This window comes from Ictalurus punctatus, chromosome 15 (genome assembly GCF_001660625.3).
Source record: "Ictalurus punctatus breed USDA103 chromosome 15, Coco_2.0, whole genome shotgun sequence".
Classification (NCBI taxonomy): domain Eukaryota; kingdom Metazoa; phylum Chordata; class Actinopteri; order Siluriformes; family Ictaluridae; genus Ictalurus; species Ictalurus punctatus.
This window is the reverse complement of record NC_030430.2, coordinates 19,873,481-19,888,353: the sequence shown is the minus strand read 5'-3', so window position 1 is coordinate 19,888,353 and position 14,873 is coordinate 19,873,481. Positions and strand designations below refer to the sequence as shown.

General features: G+C 38.5%; 1 protein-coding gene across 1 annotated transcript in view; it reads left to right on the top strand.

Moving 5' to 3' along the window:
* Positions 1–14,873, top strand: part of pex14 (peroxisomal biogenesis factor 14) — a 91,253-nt gene that overhangs the window by 26,960 nt on the left and 49,420 nt on the right. The window contains exon 3 of the mRNA XM_017486870.3: positions 13,644–13,728. Within this exon, the coding sequence (XP_017342359.1) occupies positions 13,644–13,728 (85 nt within the window). The remainder of the gene's footprint in view (positions 1–13,643; positions 13,729–14,873) is intronic.

The following is a 14,873-nucleotide window of genomic DNA, read 5'->3' as shown; positions in this document are numbered from 1 at the left end:
ACTTCTCTCCTTCTCTCTCTTTCTAGCTCTCTCTTTTTCTCTCTCTCTCTCTCTCTCTCTCTCTCTCTCTCTCTCTCTCTCTCTCCTCTATCTCTTTCTGTATTTCTCATTGTACTGTATTCCTCTCTCTAACTTTCTCCTTCTGTCTTTCTATCTTTATAATTAATGCTATAGGACAATCCTAAGTCCAACCCTAACTCTAACCTCAGGAGGACTGGGTACTGAGGTGGTGGGGTGTGTGTGTGTGTGTGTGTGTGTGTGTGTGTGTGTGTGTGTGTGACAGCAGATGAGGCCTCAGATATGACTTATATGGCTCAGACATGAATCTCTCTCTCTCTCTCACACTCACACACACACACACACACACACACACACACACACACACACACACACACACACACACACACACACACATTCTTTTTTTTTTTTTTTTTGTAAGGATCTTCCACTGAGAAATATTACTATAGCTAGGTAATGCCATGGCTGCACCAAAATCTAACCTGAGTCTCAGGAATATTTTCTCTCTTACAGTAGATGTAAAAAATAAATAAATAAATAAATAAACAACACGAAGATTTTTAAAATGTAAATAACAGGTGATTGTGAGAACATTTGGTTCTTTTGGGTCCTCACGAAAGGCCTGAATACATGTTCACACACATGCACGTATACACATACAGAGTTAAATTGCATAATGTACGCTTCATGTCACGTTTTGTAGCCCGTCTGTGTGCTGAGCGAACATCAATGAAGTTTTCCACTCCGCGTTCACAGACATGTTCATTCTGACCTTTAGAAGTCAGAATAGCAGAAGTTCAAAGCATTCAATAAAAAAGGGCCACCAGCGCGAATATCCACATTCTCATCTGCTGAAGCTGACAGAGCTCGATACGCATCCAGTAAAACGGAAAAAAAAAAAAAAACCCTGCAGCCTACGTCATCATCAGAGCTGGAGGTTTTTTTTGTTTGTTTTTTTCTGGCACACAGCCTGAATGTGACCTTCTAAACGTGTAGAAGAGAGGAAAGAGGAGCGCGGCAGGCTTTGAGGTCGGCGTCAGAAAGTGGCAAAATAAGGAAAACCCCAACAATACATCACGGCCGTGACGAGGCACAAGAAACGGTGAAGCTTAGTGACGTGTCAGCTGGTTTGTTAAATGACTCACGTGACGAGTCATTTCATGATGAATCTTTCGAACAGTGCTTAAAGTAGAATTTATCCGCAGCGCTGTCCAATTCTGCATTCTGATTGGTCAGTTAGTGTTGATTTTGTTTTCTGTAACAGCACGGTTCAGACATTTTAATATTTTTATATTAATGCGCACGTTCTAATACGTTTTTTTTTTTTTCTTCTACAGTAACGACTTGTACACCGACTTGATTTATTTTTATTTGTGTAAAAGTTTTCTGTGAGGGGATCGTTTCTTTTATTTAGCATTATTGGAAAGAGTCTCCAGCGTCAGCACTTTACAGTGTAGGTTTTCTGACCCGACGGAAACGTCTTCAGGGCTTTCCTTCAGTAATATGACAAGCTGTGCTTTTTTTTGTTTGTTTGTTTTATTAACTTGAAACGAGAGAAAGAAGCAGGCTGTTGAAGGAAGGGGTTTATAGTATAGTTGCTAGAATGTTTTGTGGAGTTTTTAAAACGTTAAACAGTCCCTCCAGGATTTGGACTTGATTCAGGAGAAATGAACGCAAAATCAGGCAAAATATTCGGAGGAGCTTGCAATTTCTCAACGTTACTGCAGGTTTGGGCCAAGACGCGTCATGTGACGATATCGCAGCAGGCGTTCAGTCAGAACCCTCTTCGATTCATGTGCGTCGAACCTGAGTACAGCTAAAAGGTCTCATTTAGTAACAAACGTCACTGCGAAAGGCCCTGGCAAATGATTTCGTGCAACTGCAATTTGGCCAATTGAAGTAGTTTTCCGCAAAATACCAACCAGCAAACGGCAACTTTTGAAAAATGCCGCAGAAGAATCGAGCATTTTTGACCACAACAATTACGAAAAAACTCCATGAAGTCCTGTATAAAAGTGGGAGTGACTGAATTGAAGTGACTATATATAGTGACTAGGTTGATCTAAATTTCCCCTACGGGGGATTTAATAAAGTTATATCTTATCTCATCTTACAAATGGATAAAAAAGTATGATGTGACATTCATATAAAACATTACTCATTGGCAAATCTCTGTGGTATAAGAGGAACAAATCAGCAACTATGAAGTGCGTTGGTGTACTGTTTTTTGCTAGCCCTCCCATTTATGTACAGTATGTGTATGTATGTATGCATGTATTTATGTGTAAAAACCATAATGAACTTTCTTTCACTTTCACACTATGCGTTGTTACCCAGATGAGGACGGGTTCCCTTCTGAGTCCGGTTCCTCTCAAGGTTTCTTCCTCATATCATCTAAGGGAGTTTTTCCTCACCACCGTCACCACAGGCTGGCTCAATAGAGAGAAATTCACACATTTAAAACCTGTATCCTGTGTTTATATGTGTCTGTAAAGCTGCTTTGAAACAATGTCCATTGTAAAAAGTGCTATACAAATAAAATTGAATTGAATATAAATATATATCTATATACATATATATCTATCTCTCTCTCTCTCTCTCCCTCTCTATAGATAGACAGATAGATAGATAGATGGATAGATAGATTAATTACACACACACTCTGTCAGGTGTCATTTCTCTTCACCGTTTCCCAGGAGGGTCTGTGCGCCCACTAAAGGTCAGTTTAATGGGAAAAGACGTCATAATTAGAAGTATGTTTAGCCATGTTCTTTTAAATGATTAAAACCACCATTTAGTGGATCAGCCGGTTAGCAGATGGAAGTAAAGGATAATTGAATCAAAACACCTGATCTGTGGTTATTTATTTATTTTCTATTTATTTTTTTATTTTTTATTTTTTGCGTGCAGCGTTTTGGAAACAAGCGCTCGCTGCACTGAAAGCTTGCTAGACAGCGTCTCCGTTACCGAGTCGTCCAGTTAATTAATATTGAAAGTCAGCTATCCTCCCTTCCCTTCCCCACCCCCTCCCTTTCTGTCTCTCCTTTAACCTTTGTTTTGGAGGAATTTGAGACCTGGCTAACACAATTGTACCTGTCTCTATTAGCCTTTTATTATATCAAGGCTGCTTCTGCACAAATGTACAGGGCAATTTGGAATGAATTGATTCACACCGAGTCTGGATAGCAAGAGCTTATAATGATTTCCTTTTAGCTTCCCTTATCGTTTCCTTTTAGCTCTGCTCATGGCCCCCCTATCTACCGTCAGCTCTGGTGTCCTCTACGAACCAGACGTAATCGCTGACCTTAGCTTACATCTCGCTTACATCTCTTACCTAAGACTGCCTTCTCGTATCAAGTTTCTTATTTTTATTACTTTACATTGAAATAGTTATAGTGAAAGAGTGTGTGTATATATATATATATATATATATATATATATATATATATATATATATATATATATATATAATGTATGTGTGTAATGAATGTAGACTTTATTATTATTCTAAAATGTGTGTGTATGTATGTATGTATATATATGCACATATATATACACACACACACACACACACACACACACACACACACACACACACAAACATTTTAGAATAATAATAAAGTCATCAAAACTCTGGAGTAACACAAGTGGAACTATGGGAATTATGTTGTGATAAAAAAAATCCGAAATAATTTAGTATTTTAGCATCTTCAAAGTCGACGCCCTTTCTGCCTAGAATTTCCAGAAATGTATTCTTGGCATTTTCTCAATCAGTTTCTCGAGGAAATCCCTGAGATGCTTTTTAAACAGTATTAAAGGAGTTCCCACCTACGCTGGACACTTATCGGCTGCTTTTTGGAATATTTTGCTGAAAGTCATGTTTAAAAAAAAAAATAAAAAATTTTTTAAAATAAAATGTTAGTTTTGTAATGGAAAAAAATGAATACGTTGGCACAATTATATTTTTGTCTACGACACTGATTTCAAACATTTTGTCATACACCTTCAGATCAAAAGGTTTTTAAGATCATGAGAAACATTTCAGTCACGCATCGCCAAACTTTTGACCGGTAATATATATATGTGTGTGTGTGTGTGTGTGTGTGTGTATTATTTATATATATATATATATATATATATATATATATATATATATATATATATATATATATATATATATATATATATATATATATAAAATAAATTTTAATTCTATATTTGTATACTTTTTTTCTTCTTACAGCTTTACTTTATCTTTTGTCATTTTCTTTGTTCTGTGCATTCTGTGTTGTATTTTTTATTTATTTATTTTTAACTTCAGTAGCCTTCTCTGTTCAGCTCCAGTTGCTCCAAAAGAGCTCTTTAACAGGAAGTGTACCTTTTCATATGCGGTAGTTAGATGGCAGCATTTCTAAACAAAACGGCCCTTTTAAAATTTGGAAGTGACTTTACAGTTAAACTTGAAACACTCTCACCAAAGGGAGGAAGTTATGAAATGAAATCATAGCAACTTCATCAAGCTTACATGTTTCAGTAACACACTTAATGAATACACAGTGTGTTACAGTGCGATGCTTTAATTTAACGTTAAGTGTTAAGAAATCTAGGCCGGGAATTTTTATATATATAATATAATTTATTTACACACAGACTTAATAAGTTTTATGTATTTACTCAGTTTCATTTGAGAGTCTTCAGGCTTCTTTTTTTTTTTTTTTTTAAATGTCAAATGCAGGTCAAAAATAGCTCATAAACGCCGGCAGTATTTTATCTTCTAAAGAGCACTCTAGTTTTTATTGTTTTGTTTTCAGCTCACTTGGACCAGTGACTCCACATTTTGAATTAGTGAATTAATTTTTTTTTTTTTTTTTCTTATTTAACTTTCTGCTTGATTTAAGTGCTCTTAGATGTTCTCAATCATTGTGTTGTACAAACTCCTTATAATTTAAATACGTACAGCACTGTGCAAATATTCTTAGGCACCTTCAATTTTTTAACACACATATTGTTGGTTTAATTTACGACTTATGCATTATTGAGTCAGTAAAAATATGTATATTTTTAGATTGTAAAACGTTGCCTTTCCAATAGAAAATGTTATGTAGCAGAAAAATATTAGTATTAGTAAAAAAATATTCTTTTTTTTTAGAGGCTCTGGAAAACTTACCAGCTGATTTCTTTATAAAACTGCACTAAGTGTACCTGAGACTACTGATGCATTTTTACAAAGCAAAGGGCTGTCGCAACAAATATTGACCTTGTTTAGTTATTACTTCTCTCTGTAGTATAATTTCTATGTAGAAATGTTTATATTCGTTATTTTTGATTGTGTCCTTGCAATAAAGCATGTTTTTACATTTGAATAAGGCTTTTGCACAGTACTGTGTAGAACATTAGTTGTATAACACTTTGTATAACACTGGATTTGATTTATAATAATTCTAAAAATAATACTAAAAACCTTTTTGTTTGTTTATTTTTATTTTTTGTCAAAAAGGTTTTACGTTAAAGGATGAAAACAAGAAAAAGAATAAAATAATCAGTGACACCTAAGCATAGAAGACATATAAGATAGATAGATAGATAGATAGATATAGTTTAAAAATTGAAAAAAGATTAAACACTTACAGCCAAACAAAATCACAATGAAGATGAATATTGGTGAAAGATATTGGTACAAAAATGAAAATGTATAAAATTCATAAAACAACCCACAATTAGTAGGCGTTTTAATATAAATGACATGGTTTCTTTCGGTGTGGATGAATCTTATATTTATTATTATTATTATTATTATTATTATTAGCGAGCCCACTGAGAAGGTAAAAGCTACTGTGCTGCTGTCTAGCCAAAATATTTGTTTATAATAACGTAATATAATAATGTGGGGTTAGCTAGTTAGTGCATTAGTACAAATTCTGGAGCATGACATGTTTGTGACCTTAACCAAAAAAAAAAAAAAATCTGCAAAAATTTAGGTAGTAGATGTGGTCAAAAAGACTGTCTTACGTCCGTGGACGCTCCGTAGCCAGATTTCGGGACTTCGTAAACGTGCGCTACAGTTATCGCGTCAAGGTGCATCACATGACCGTGAAGTGCATTATGTTTAAACATATAAACAAAATGAAGGCTTTTGTTTTCTTAAAGTTAATAAGAAGTAGTTTTTTTTTTTTTTTTCCCTTCCTTCTCTGGTTACTGTATTCGCAGGGCAACTATGAATCAAAACTCATATCCCAGACACCAAATGTTTCTTTGAGCTCTACATTATAAAACGTTGCAATGCCCTCTACTAATATTGGCACCCTTGGTAAATATGAGCAAAGAAGCAAAGACAAAGAAGGCTGTGAAAAATTGTCTTTATTGCTTAACCTTTTGATCTTTTGTTTAAAAATATTTAACAAAGATATATTTTTTTTTTATATAAACCTGCGTTGTGTTTGCAATTGCTTGATATCCATGACAGCAGAGTATTTCTGTGAATTTTTTGATCAAAAGGTTAAACAATAAAGGCAATTTTTCACAGCCTTCTTTGCTCATATTTACCAAAGGTGCCGATATTAGTGGAGGGCACTGTATATTAAGCATTCAGTACTCTTCATATTCTCCGCTCTACTATGTGTGAAAAGCTCACTCAGTCCTCTGATATGAGGTCACATCTCAAACCCCAATACGACGTAGTGTAGTGTACACTGTCGATAAATAAGTTCATTTGATGTAAAAGCGTCAGAACAGACGTGTAAAAGAAACACGGGGCGCACCGCAGGTCAGATGTCATTAGGATGAGGGATAGCGCTTCTTCCTCCAAATTTAAGGGAAGTGTGAGGGGGGGGGAAAGTGCTCTATTAAAGCCTTGTCCAATCCAAACTCAATAAGATTGCTGTATGATTTGTGAGACTTGCTCCAGTCATCAGGCTCACCGTGGCAGCGCTGTCTCCAGGCATGCCGCTTAAATGCTGCTCGGCCTCTGTGATTGAGTTTTCGCCACTTTTTAAGTTGCGCCCTGACACTTGATCATTTATCTCATTTGTAAAGATTATTGGTTAGAACACAGAGCACTTTCAGTGCATTAGCAATTTTAGCCTTACAAGAAACACTAGAAAATAATGGTTATTAACAAAGAGTATTTACTGGTATTCAGCAAAGCAACATGCAGCCACCTTTTTAATTTAGGTTAATATTTGGCCTGCCAAAGCAAATGTGCCTTGTACTGACTTAGAGTGATGTAGCTCTCACGCTTAAAAGCACAATTGTGCGCTACTACCTTACACTACAGCGAGGGTGATCTATACGTCAATAACTAGACAAGACTAAAATCTGCGCAATGTGGTTATAATTGATTGAGATGTCTGAGTGGAACTTGCATAAAGCAGCTATGTCATCTGCAAAGAAAAGCACTTTTCTTCTCCCTGTAGATCATGCGCAACACTCGGGGAAAATAAATGGACATCTGCCTTATTTGTAATCCCACTTTGAGGTTCATCTCTTAGGCAAGTGTTTGCAAGAATGTCAGGCTGCGTCCATCAGCGGAAAGCTGTAAAAGCAGGCGTAGACCTCGTATCGTTTCCGCTGACCCACGAGCAATCGAAGGAAGTGCCGTTTTGTAACTGTGAGATTTAAAAAAGAAAAAAATTGATCCGGAACACGTTTTTGGAGATAAGATATAATGAGATAAGGCACTTTACTCATCCCAGGTGGGATGTTCTAGCGTTATAGCACCTGAGCGAGAGACAATAGACAATATGACAGCAGAAGAATGTTCAAATACGACTATACAAGTGTATTAAACTGTAAAGAACATACTGAGAGAATATACGCTCAATGAGTACTTTATAAGGAAAAACTGTACACCTACTCATTCATGCAATTATCTAACCAGGCAGTCATGTGGCCGCAGAGTAATGCATAAAATGATGCAGAGACGGGCCAGCCTGCTTTGGATCATGTTCACATCAACCATCAGAAGGGGGGTGGGGGGGGGGGTCTCTGTGATTTATGTGATATCTGTGATTTTGACCATGGCATGATTGGTGGTGCTAGACGGGCTGGTTTGAGTATTTATAACTGCTGATCTCCTGGGATTTTCACACAGCAGTTTCTAGAGTTTATTCAGAATGGTGCATTAAAGAAAAAAACAAATGGTCTGCATTTCTACAAAGGTTCTACAAAGCGCTTTACACTGTGTCTCATTCACCCATTCACACACAGACTCGCACACCAATGGTAGCAGAACTGCCATGCAAGGCGCTAACTTGCCATCGGGAGCAACTTGGGGCTCTGTGTCTTGCCCAAGGACACTTCGGTATGTGGAGTCATGTGGGCCGGGAATCAAACCGCCAACCCTACGATTAGTGGACAACCCGCTCTACCACCTGAGCCACAGCCACACAGAAAGACTGACAGAAGGCTACAGTAACTCAGATAATCACTCTGTACAGTTGTATTGCGTAGAAAAGTATCTCGGAATGCACACCTTGAGGTGGATGAGCTACAACAGCAGAACGTCGGGTTCTAGTTCTGTCAGCTAAGAGCAGAAAGCTGAGGCAGCGTTGGGCACAGGATCCCCAAGACTGGACAGTTGAAGACTGGAAAAAACAAAGCCTGGTCTGATAAATCTTGGTTTCTCCTGAGGCACACCGATGTTAGGGTCATTTGGCACCAACAGAACCCAGCCTGCCTTGTGTCAACAGTCCAGGCTGGTGGAGGTAGTGTAATGGTGTTGGGATGTATTCTTGGCACATTTTGGGCCCATTAATACCAATCAATCACCGCTTGAATGCCACAGACTATTTGAGTCTTGTTGCTGAGTTTTCCTCCTTCATGGCCACAATTTTCCCATCTTCGAATGGCTATTTCCAGCACGGTAACGCACCATTTCACAAAGCAAAAGTCGTCTCAAACTGGTTTCACGAACAGGACGATGAGTTCGGTGTTCTTCAGTGGCCCTTCCAGTCACCGGATCTGAATCCAGTAGATCACCTTTGGGATGTGGTAGAACGGAAGGTTCACAGCAGGAAAGTGCACCTGAAAGATCTGCAGGAGTTGCGAGATGCAATCACGTCTACATGGACCAAAACCTCAAAGGAATGTTTCCAACATATTGTGGAATTCATGTCATGAAGAATTTTTTTCAGCGCAAAGGCCGGCCGTACCCAGTATAAGTATAGTGTTCCTAATAAAGTGCTCCGTGAGTGCACATGTAGACATTCATGTACAGGTTCATGGAATTTTTTTTTTGTTTTTGTTAGAGATCTCATGATGAGACTTTTTCTTTTCTGATACTGATACTGAAACCTTGCGTATCAGACGATACCGTAACTCATCCGATATTGTTTTCTCTAAAAACTACTAACCTTTTTAAATGTTTGTCGTTGTTGTTATTTTTTTTATTTTTTTAAAGCTGAAGCACTTCATTTTCACAGAAAAATCACTTAAAAGGATAAATATCATAAAATCAGTCCTCAAATAAAAAGACAAACCAATCAAATCTCTTTATATGTGAACATTTCCAGTTCGTTTCAGAAAAACTTTTTTTTTTTTTTTTTTCCCCAAAATCCAATTCCGATTTTTGTCATTTGTTACAGGATCCAATATCCGATCCACCATTTTGTTCCGGTGCCAGCTTGATACTGTTACAGAGTATCGGCTCGATGCCATCTCTAGTTTTTATTATATGTATGGCGGCCTGGGAAAACCCTTTACAACTACAACCTTTCCTGAATTGCAATACATTTTTTTGCACATCTCTCAGTCATAAGTAAAGCTCTAACATTATTTTTAAAATCCCCCCAAAGTGAAAAAAATCAAAACCGCGTTTAATGATTCCGTTCCGATTCCACGTTCGTAATCGAATCTACTTCATCGTCGCCGTCACTCGACTGATCTCTGCTCATGTTCGAACCGGAGAGGAAAAAATCGCTGATTCATTCAGTCACTTTTGTTCTGTTGACTAAATTTCTTGTTATTAATGTTTTATTAGGTCATTGAAGCATTTTAAAGTTTAAAGGTCTGCCGAGTGTGTGAGTGCTTTTCTCTGTTTTCATGATGACGTGACTGAAACAGGAGCACCGCAGACATTTTGACAGCTGGAATCTTACTACAAACCGAAGCGATCAGGCTTACATCCGTTTTGTTTCGGCGTGTTGCTTTACAGCAGCATGAAGCGCGCTGAGAGAGGTGAAAAGCTCACTTAGCTAGCGAGGGTTCCGAGATCTGGACTGCAGTTATCACTATTCGTTTGTCTTAGTATACAGCATGATCTCTACAGGCAGACCCCAAGGCAGGGTTAGAAGGCTTAGTAGCCTAAATAAAAACATTTCAAAGTCGTTGTTAAAAAAATTAGAAAATGTCAAAGTGAATTATTGGCCTAAAAATATATATATATATATATATATATTCCAGAATTCAGCCCCAGTGACATATGGAGGGTTTTCCCAGACCACCACACAAATATTAGAATTGTCGTTTAATCCAGGGCCAACAGCTACACACTCGTGCATGCACGCATACAGCACACACACACACACACACACACTCTCTCTCTCTCTCTCTCTCTCTCTCTCTCTCTCTCCTCTCCTTTCTGAGGTTTCTGTTTTTGAATCATTCTACATTTCACATCTGAAACCTCTTTGAAGTTGATCTTTTGAATGCAAGCTCTCTCTTTTTGTGTTTTTTACTGCAACGGTTCTGCTCAAGCCTGCGTTGGGGTTTTTATCATGCACATTCTGTACGCCGCTGTCAGGTTTCAGGTGACCGCATTTAACACGCTTAAATGGTAAATAGCACGTTGTTTGTTTTTTTTTGTTTTTTTTAACCTTAGTGGTTCCAAAACGGTTTACACTGGTTCTTATTCACCTATTCATGCGCACACACACACACACACACACACACACACACACACACACACACACACACATATCAATGGTAGCCGAGCTGCTATGCAAGGCGCTAGCTTGCCATCGGGAGCAACTTTGGGTTCGGTGTCTTGCTCAAGGACACTTCGCCATGTGGAGTCATGTGGGCTGGGAATCGAACCGCCAACCCTACGATTAGTGGACAACCCGCTCTACCACCTGAGTCACAGCCGCACACATTTACACCTCATCCAGAGAAATGGGAATGTTCACGCATCTTTGTGTAACCCATAAACTCCATAAAAGTAATGTAATTGTTTGTAAAGTGTTAGATTTGACACCTCATTGTTGGCCCGTTTAGTATTTTAGGGCTCAAAAGAGCTGACCATGACATTGATAATAAATATAGTAAAACGATATACACCGATCAGCCATACGTTTAAAACCACTGAGGGGTGAAGTGAATAACACTGATAATCTCATTACAGTGGAACCTGTCAAGGGGTGGGATATATTTATTAGGCAGCAGGTGAACGGTCATTTCTCAAAATTGATGTAGTGGAAGCAGGAAAAATGGGCAAGCGTAAAGACCCGAGTGAGTTTGATAAGGGAAAATTGTGATGGGTAGACGACTGGGTCAGAGGATCTCCGTGTCATGGGTCAGAGGACATCCTAATGGTAGTGGCCTCTTTCAGCAGGCTAATGCGACCTGCCACCCTGCAAAAATTGTTCAGGAAAGGAACATGACAGAGTTCAAGGTGTTACATTTACATTACATTTATTGCATTTGTCAGACGCCCTTATCCAGAGCGACTTACATTTATCTCATTTATACAACTGAGGGTTAAGGGCCTTGCCCAAGGGCCCACCAGTGGTAGCTTGGCAGTGCTAGTGCTTGAACTCCTTACCTTCTGATCAGTAACCCAGAGGCCTCCAAACTCCCCGTCCGACATCGGACAAACTAGTCTGATCCGTAGAGACCCCAACTCGCAACTTACAGGATTTAAAGGATCTGCTGCTAACGTCTCGGTGCCACATAGCACAGCACATCTTCAGACGTCTTGTGGAGTCCATGCCTCGACGAATCGGAGCTGTTTTGGTGGCAGCCGGTTTTAATGTTCTGGCTGAACGGTGTATATGATATATATACTTCTCCTTCTCTGATGTTAGCTAAGTCGAACATACAGGGATAGATTTAGTTTCACATTAATAGACGTAAAATTTCCTCCATTTACCATGACAGTAAGCGAGAGCGCATGAGATATAGGAAGGGGGCGGGACTTCCTGAAAGTGTGGGTTAATATTAGAGCGTTTAAAACACCTGCGCGGATCATTCCAGGTTCACATGTCTATTTGCTCGTCTGTATAAAAAAATAAAGATGGCACTCTTGGCAGATTTTAGCGTAACTGAAAGCGATAATATTGTGTTTCGTTGATTGTGTTTCAAATCGATATGGAAGTATTTACAGTTCAGAAAATAGAAATAATTATGCCCGATATTAGACCTTGTGGCAGTGTTTTTCGTTTAAAGTGCTGTAGAAATAATGTTTAATTGATTAGGTGTAACTTGTTTAATAATTTGCTTGGAGATCAGAAAAAAGAAACAAGGTGAGAGTCTGTAGTGTAAATTAAAGCTGAAATCAATATTACGGGTTTCGATAGGGAACCCGCGTCCCCGCCTCGCTGTGTCTTTTATTTGTTTTTGAAGAGTTATGATCATGGCCGCCTCGCCTCGCCTCGCCCCGTCCTACGTCGTCCTCGGCCCTATTTTCAAAATGCAATTCTTTTGGATTGAAACAGGTCTTTAGTATATGCAATGCATTACCTAAAATGAATTACCACAGGCAGTGTGCTCAATCACTTTTTATCTTTTGCCCGCTTAAAGAAAAAGAAGAGTAATCAAAACCTTTCAACCTATTAGAGGGATGACTTTTACAATTGAATCACGGGGACCACAGGTGCGATAACGAGAGCGCTCGGCTCTGAGCTTGAGTGTGCGCTTCCACCTACCTCCAGATGTTATTTCATGTTTATCTGTTCTTTAAAAGCTGCACTCCGGAGGCTCTCCCAACCCCCCACTTCAAATTCGTGTCGTAATGGCGTTTAAGGAAGGAGGCGGTTTTTTTTTAATTCTTGCAGAAAGCATGCTAAAGTGGCAAATTAAGGGGCATCTCGAAGGAAAACAGGATGGAATCGATCAACACCCCACTGCACTTACAACTACATATGTCCTGATATTTAATTTTCTAGTGCATTAACACATGGTCATTACAACATGCAGCCTCAGTTATTTAATCATAATGCATTTTCTTCTTAAAGAATCGCTGAAGTTTTCAGGCAGGTATTCAGCAGTTATTAGATACAGATGAGCACTTCAGCATTAAGTATAGATTTTCAGTCCCTGCTCACTTAAGGCTTGGAGTTTGTCTTAAAGAGGATAATGGCAAATTAAAGTCCATACCCCATTTATTCAGCAAACCTTGATGGGATAATTTTATAACTGCTGATTCACTCGTTTCCTAGATTTATCTCTAAAGTGGTTTGGTGGTCTAGCCTCCATATACTTACTGTGCAGGCGAGTTTCTCTAAGGTTCCTGCTCTTGGCTGATGATATACCGCGGCGCAGGAGACGTGCACAGTAATTGCCCATGGAAGAATTATTCCACCTCTTATTTGTAATGAGCTTTTGAGCATGCCATTTGCTGAAGACTACTGCAGGTTACTTGACACTTATGATATTTTTTTCTTTCTTTTCTTTTCTTTTCTTTTTCGCAGGTTGCTACAGCGGTGAAGTTCTTGCAGAACCCCAAAGTTCGCCAGAGTCCATTGGCTACCAGAAAAGCTTTCCTAAAGAAAAAAGGTGAGTTTTTAACACGGCGCAATAATGAACCCCAGACACTGGGATAAAAATGCTAATCGTGTGAGGGCACTTGCTTTTGAAAAAAGGGTGAAAGGGGTGAAAGGTCGGCCCTGTGGCTGCAGGCCCCGATGGTTCAAGTAGGGGTCGATATTTATTATTTATTTTTTCCCCTTTTTGCTGTTCATAGAGCTTAGCCCTGGTTGTGAGGTGGATAAATGACTTACTAGTTGTGACGCTTCTTTGGGATGCAGAAAATGAATATTGACAAACTCTCCTGTACTTTCAGTGCAATTGTCAATTATGCTCCCTCCCAGCATTTTAAGGCTTTTACTTAATTTAGCTGTTATCATAAATATTAAAGGCCTGGAATCCATCGGAACAATTTTATCGACCTGCGATTAGTGTGGCGTGAGCACAAATTTGCATTCACTCTAAACTCACGGCTGTTTATCAATATGCGCGTGCAATGTATGCCACACAATGCATCAAACCATGATTCATTAATCTGTGCTCGGAATTAAAACAGGAGACATGACACTAATTGTGCTTTGACACGTTTTAAGAACGATTTAAAAAAAAAAACAAAAAGGCTTCCGGGCTTTAGAGATCGTGGATTATGCGATGAAAAGTGACTTTTTACTTTCATTTCCTTTATAGGAAATATTAATAATATGAATTAATATTAGAGATGCACCGATGCTAAATTTCTCAGCCAATACGGATAACCGATTATTCAGAGTGATACTTGCATTCATTGATTCATTTAGGAATTCTGCATCATATCAAAGAGTGCTTGAAGATAATGTGAGCGCGGTCATAAATTCCAGCAAGGCGATGTCAGAGACTGGCGGACAATTATGCAAAACGCCTACAAGAAGTAATTTCTGCTAAAGGGGGCAATACTAGCTTCTAGGGCAAGGGTGAACTTACTTTTTCCACAGAAGAATGGTCACATCTATTGATATTTCTTTTGAATAAATGATCGAAAAAGTTAATGTTGTGGTTTTATTCAAGTATATCAACTTTATTAACAGGTACTATTTCAAAGATGATGTTTGCTTGTCCAAATATTGTCAAAAGTAAATCCAAAAATTTCCATGGGGTGTACTTATTTTTTCACACGATCGTATATGTTATACATAACT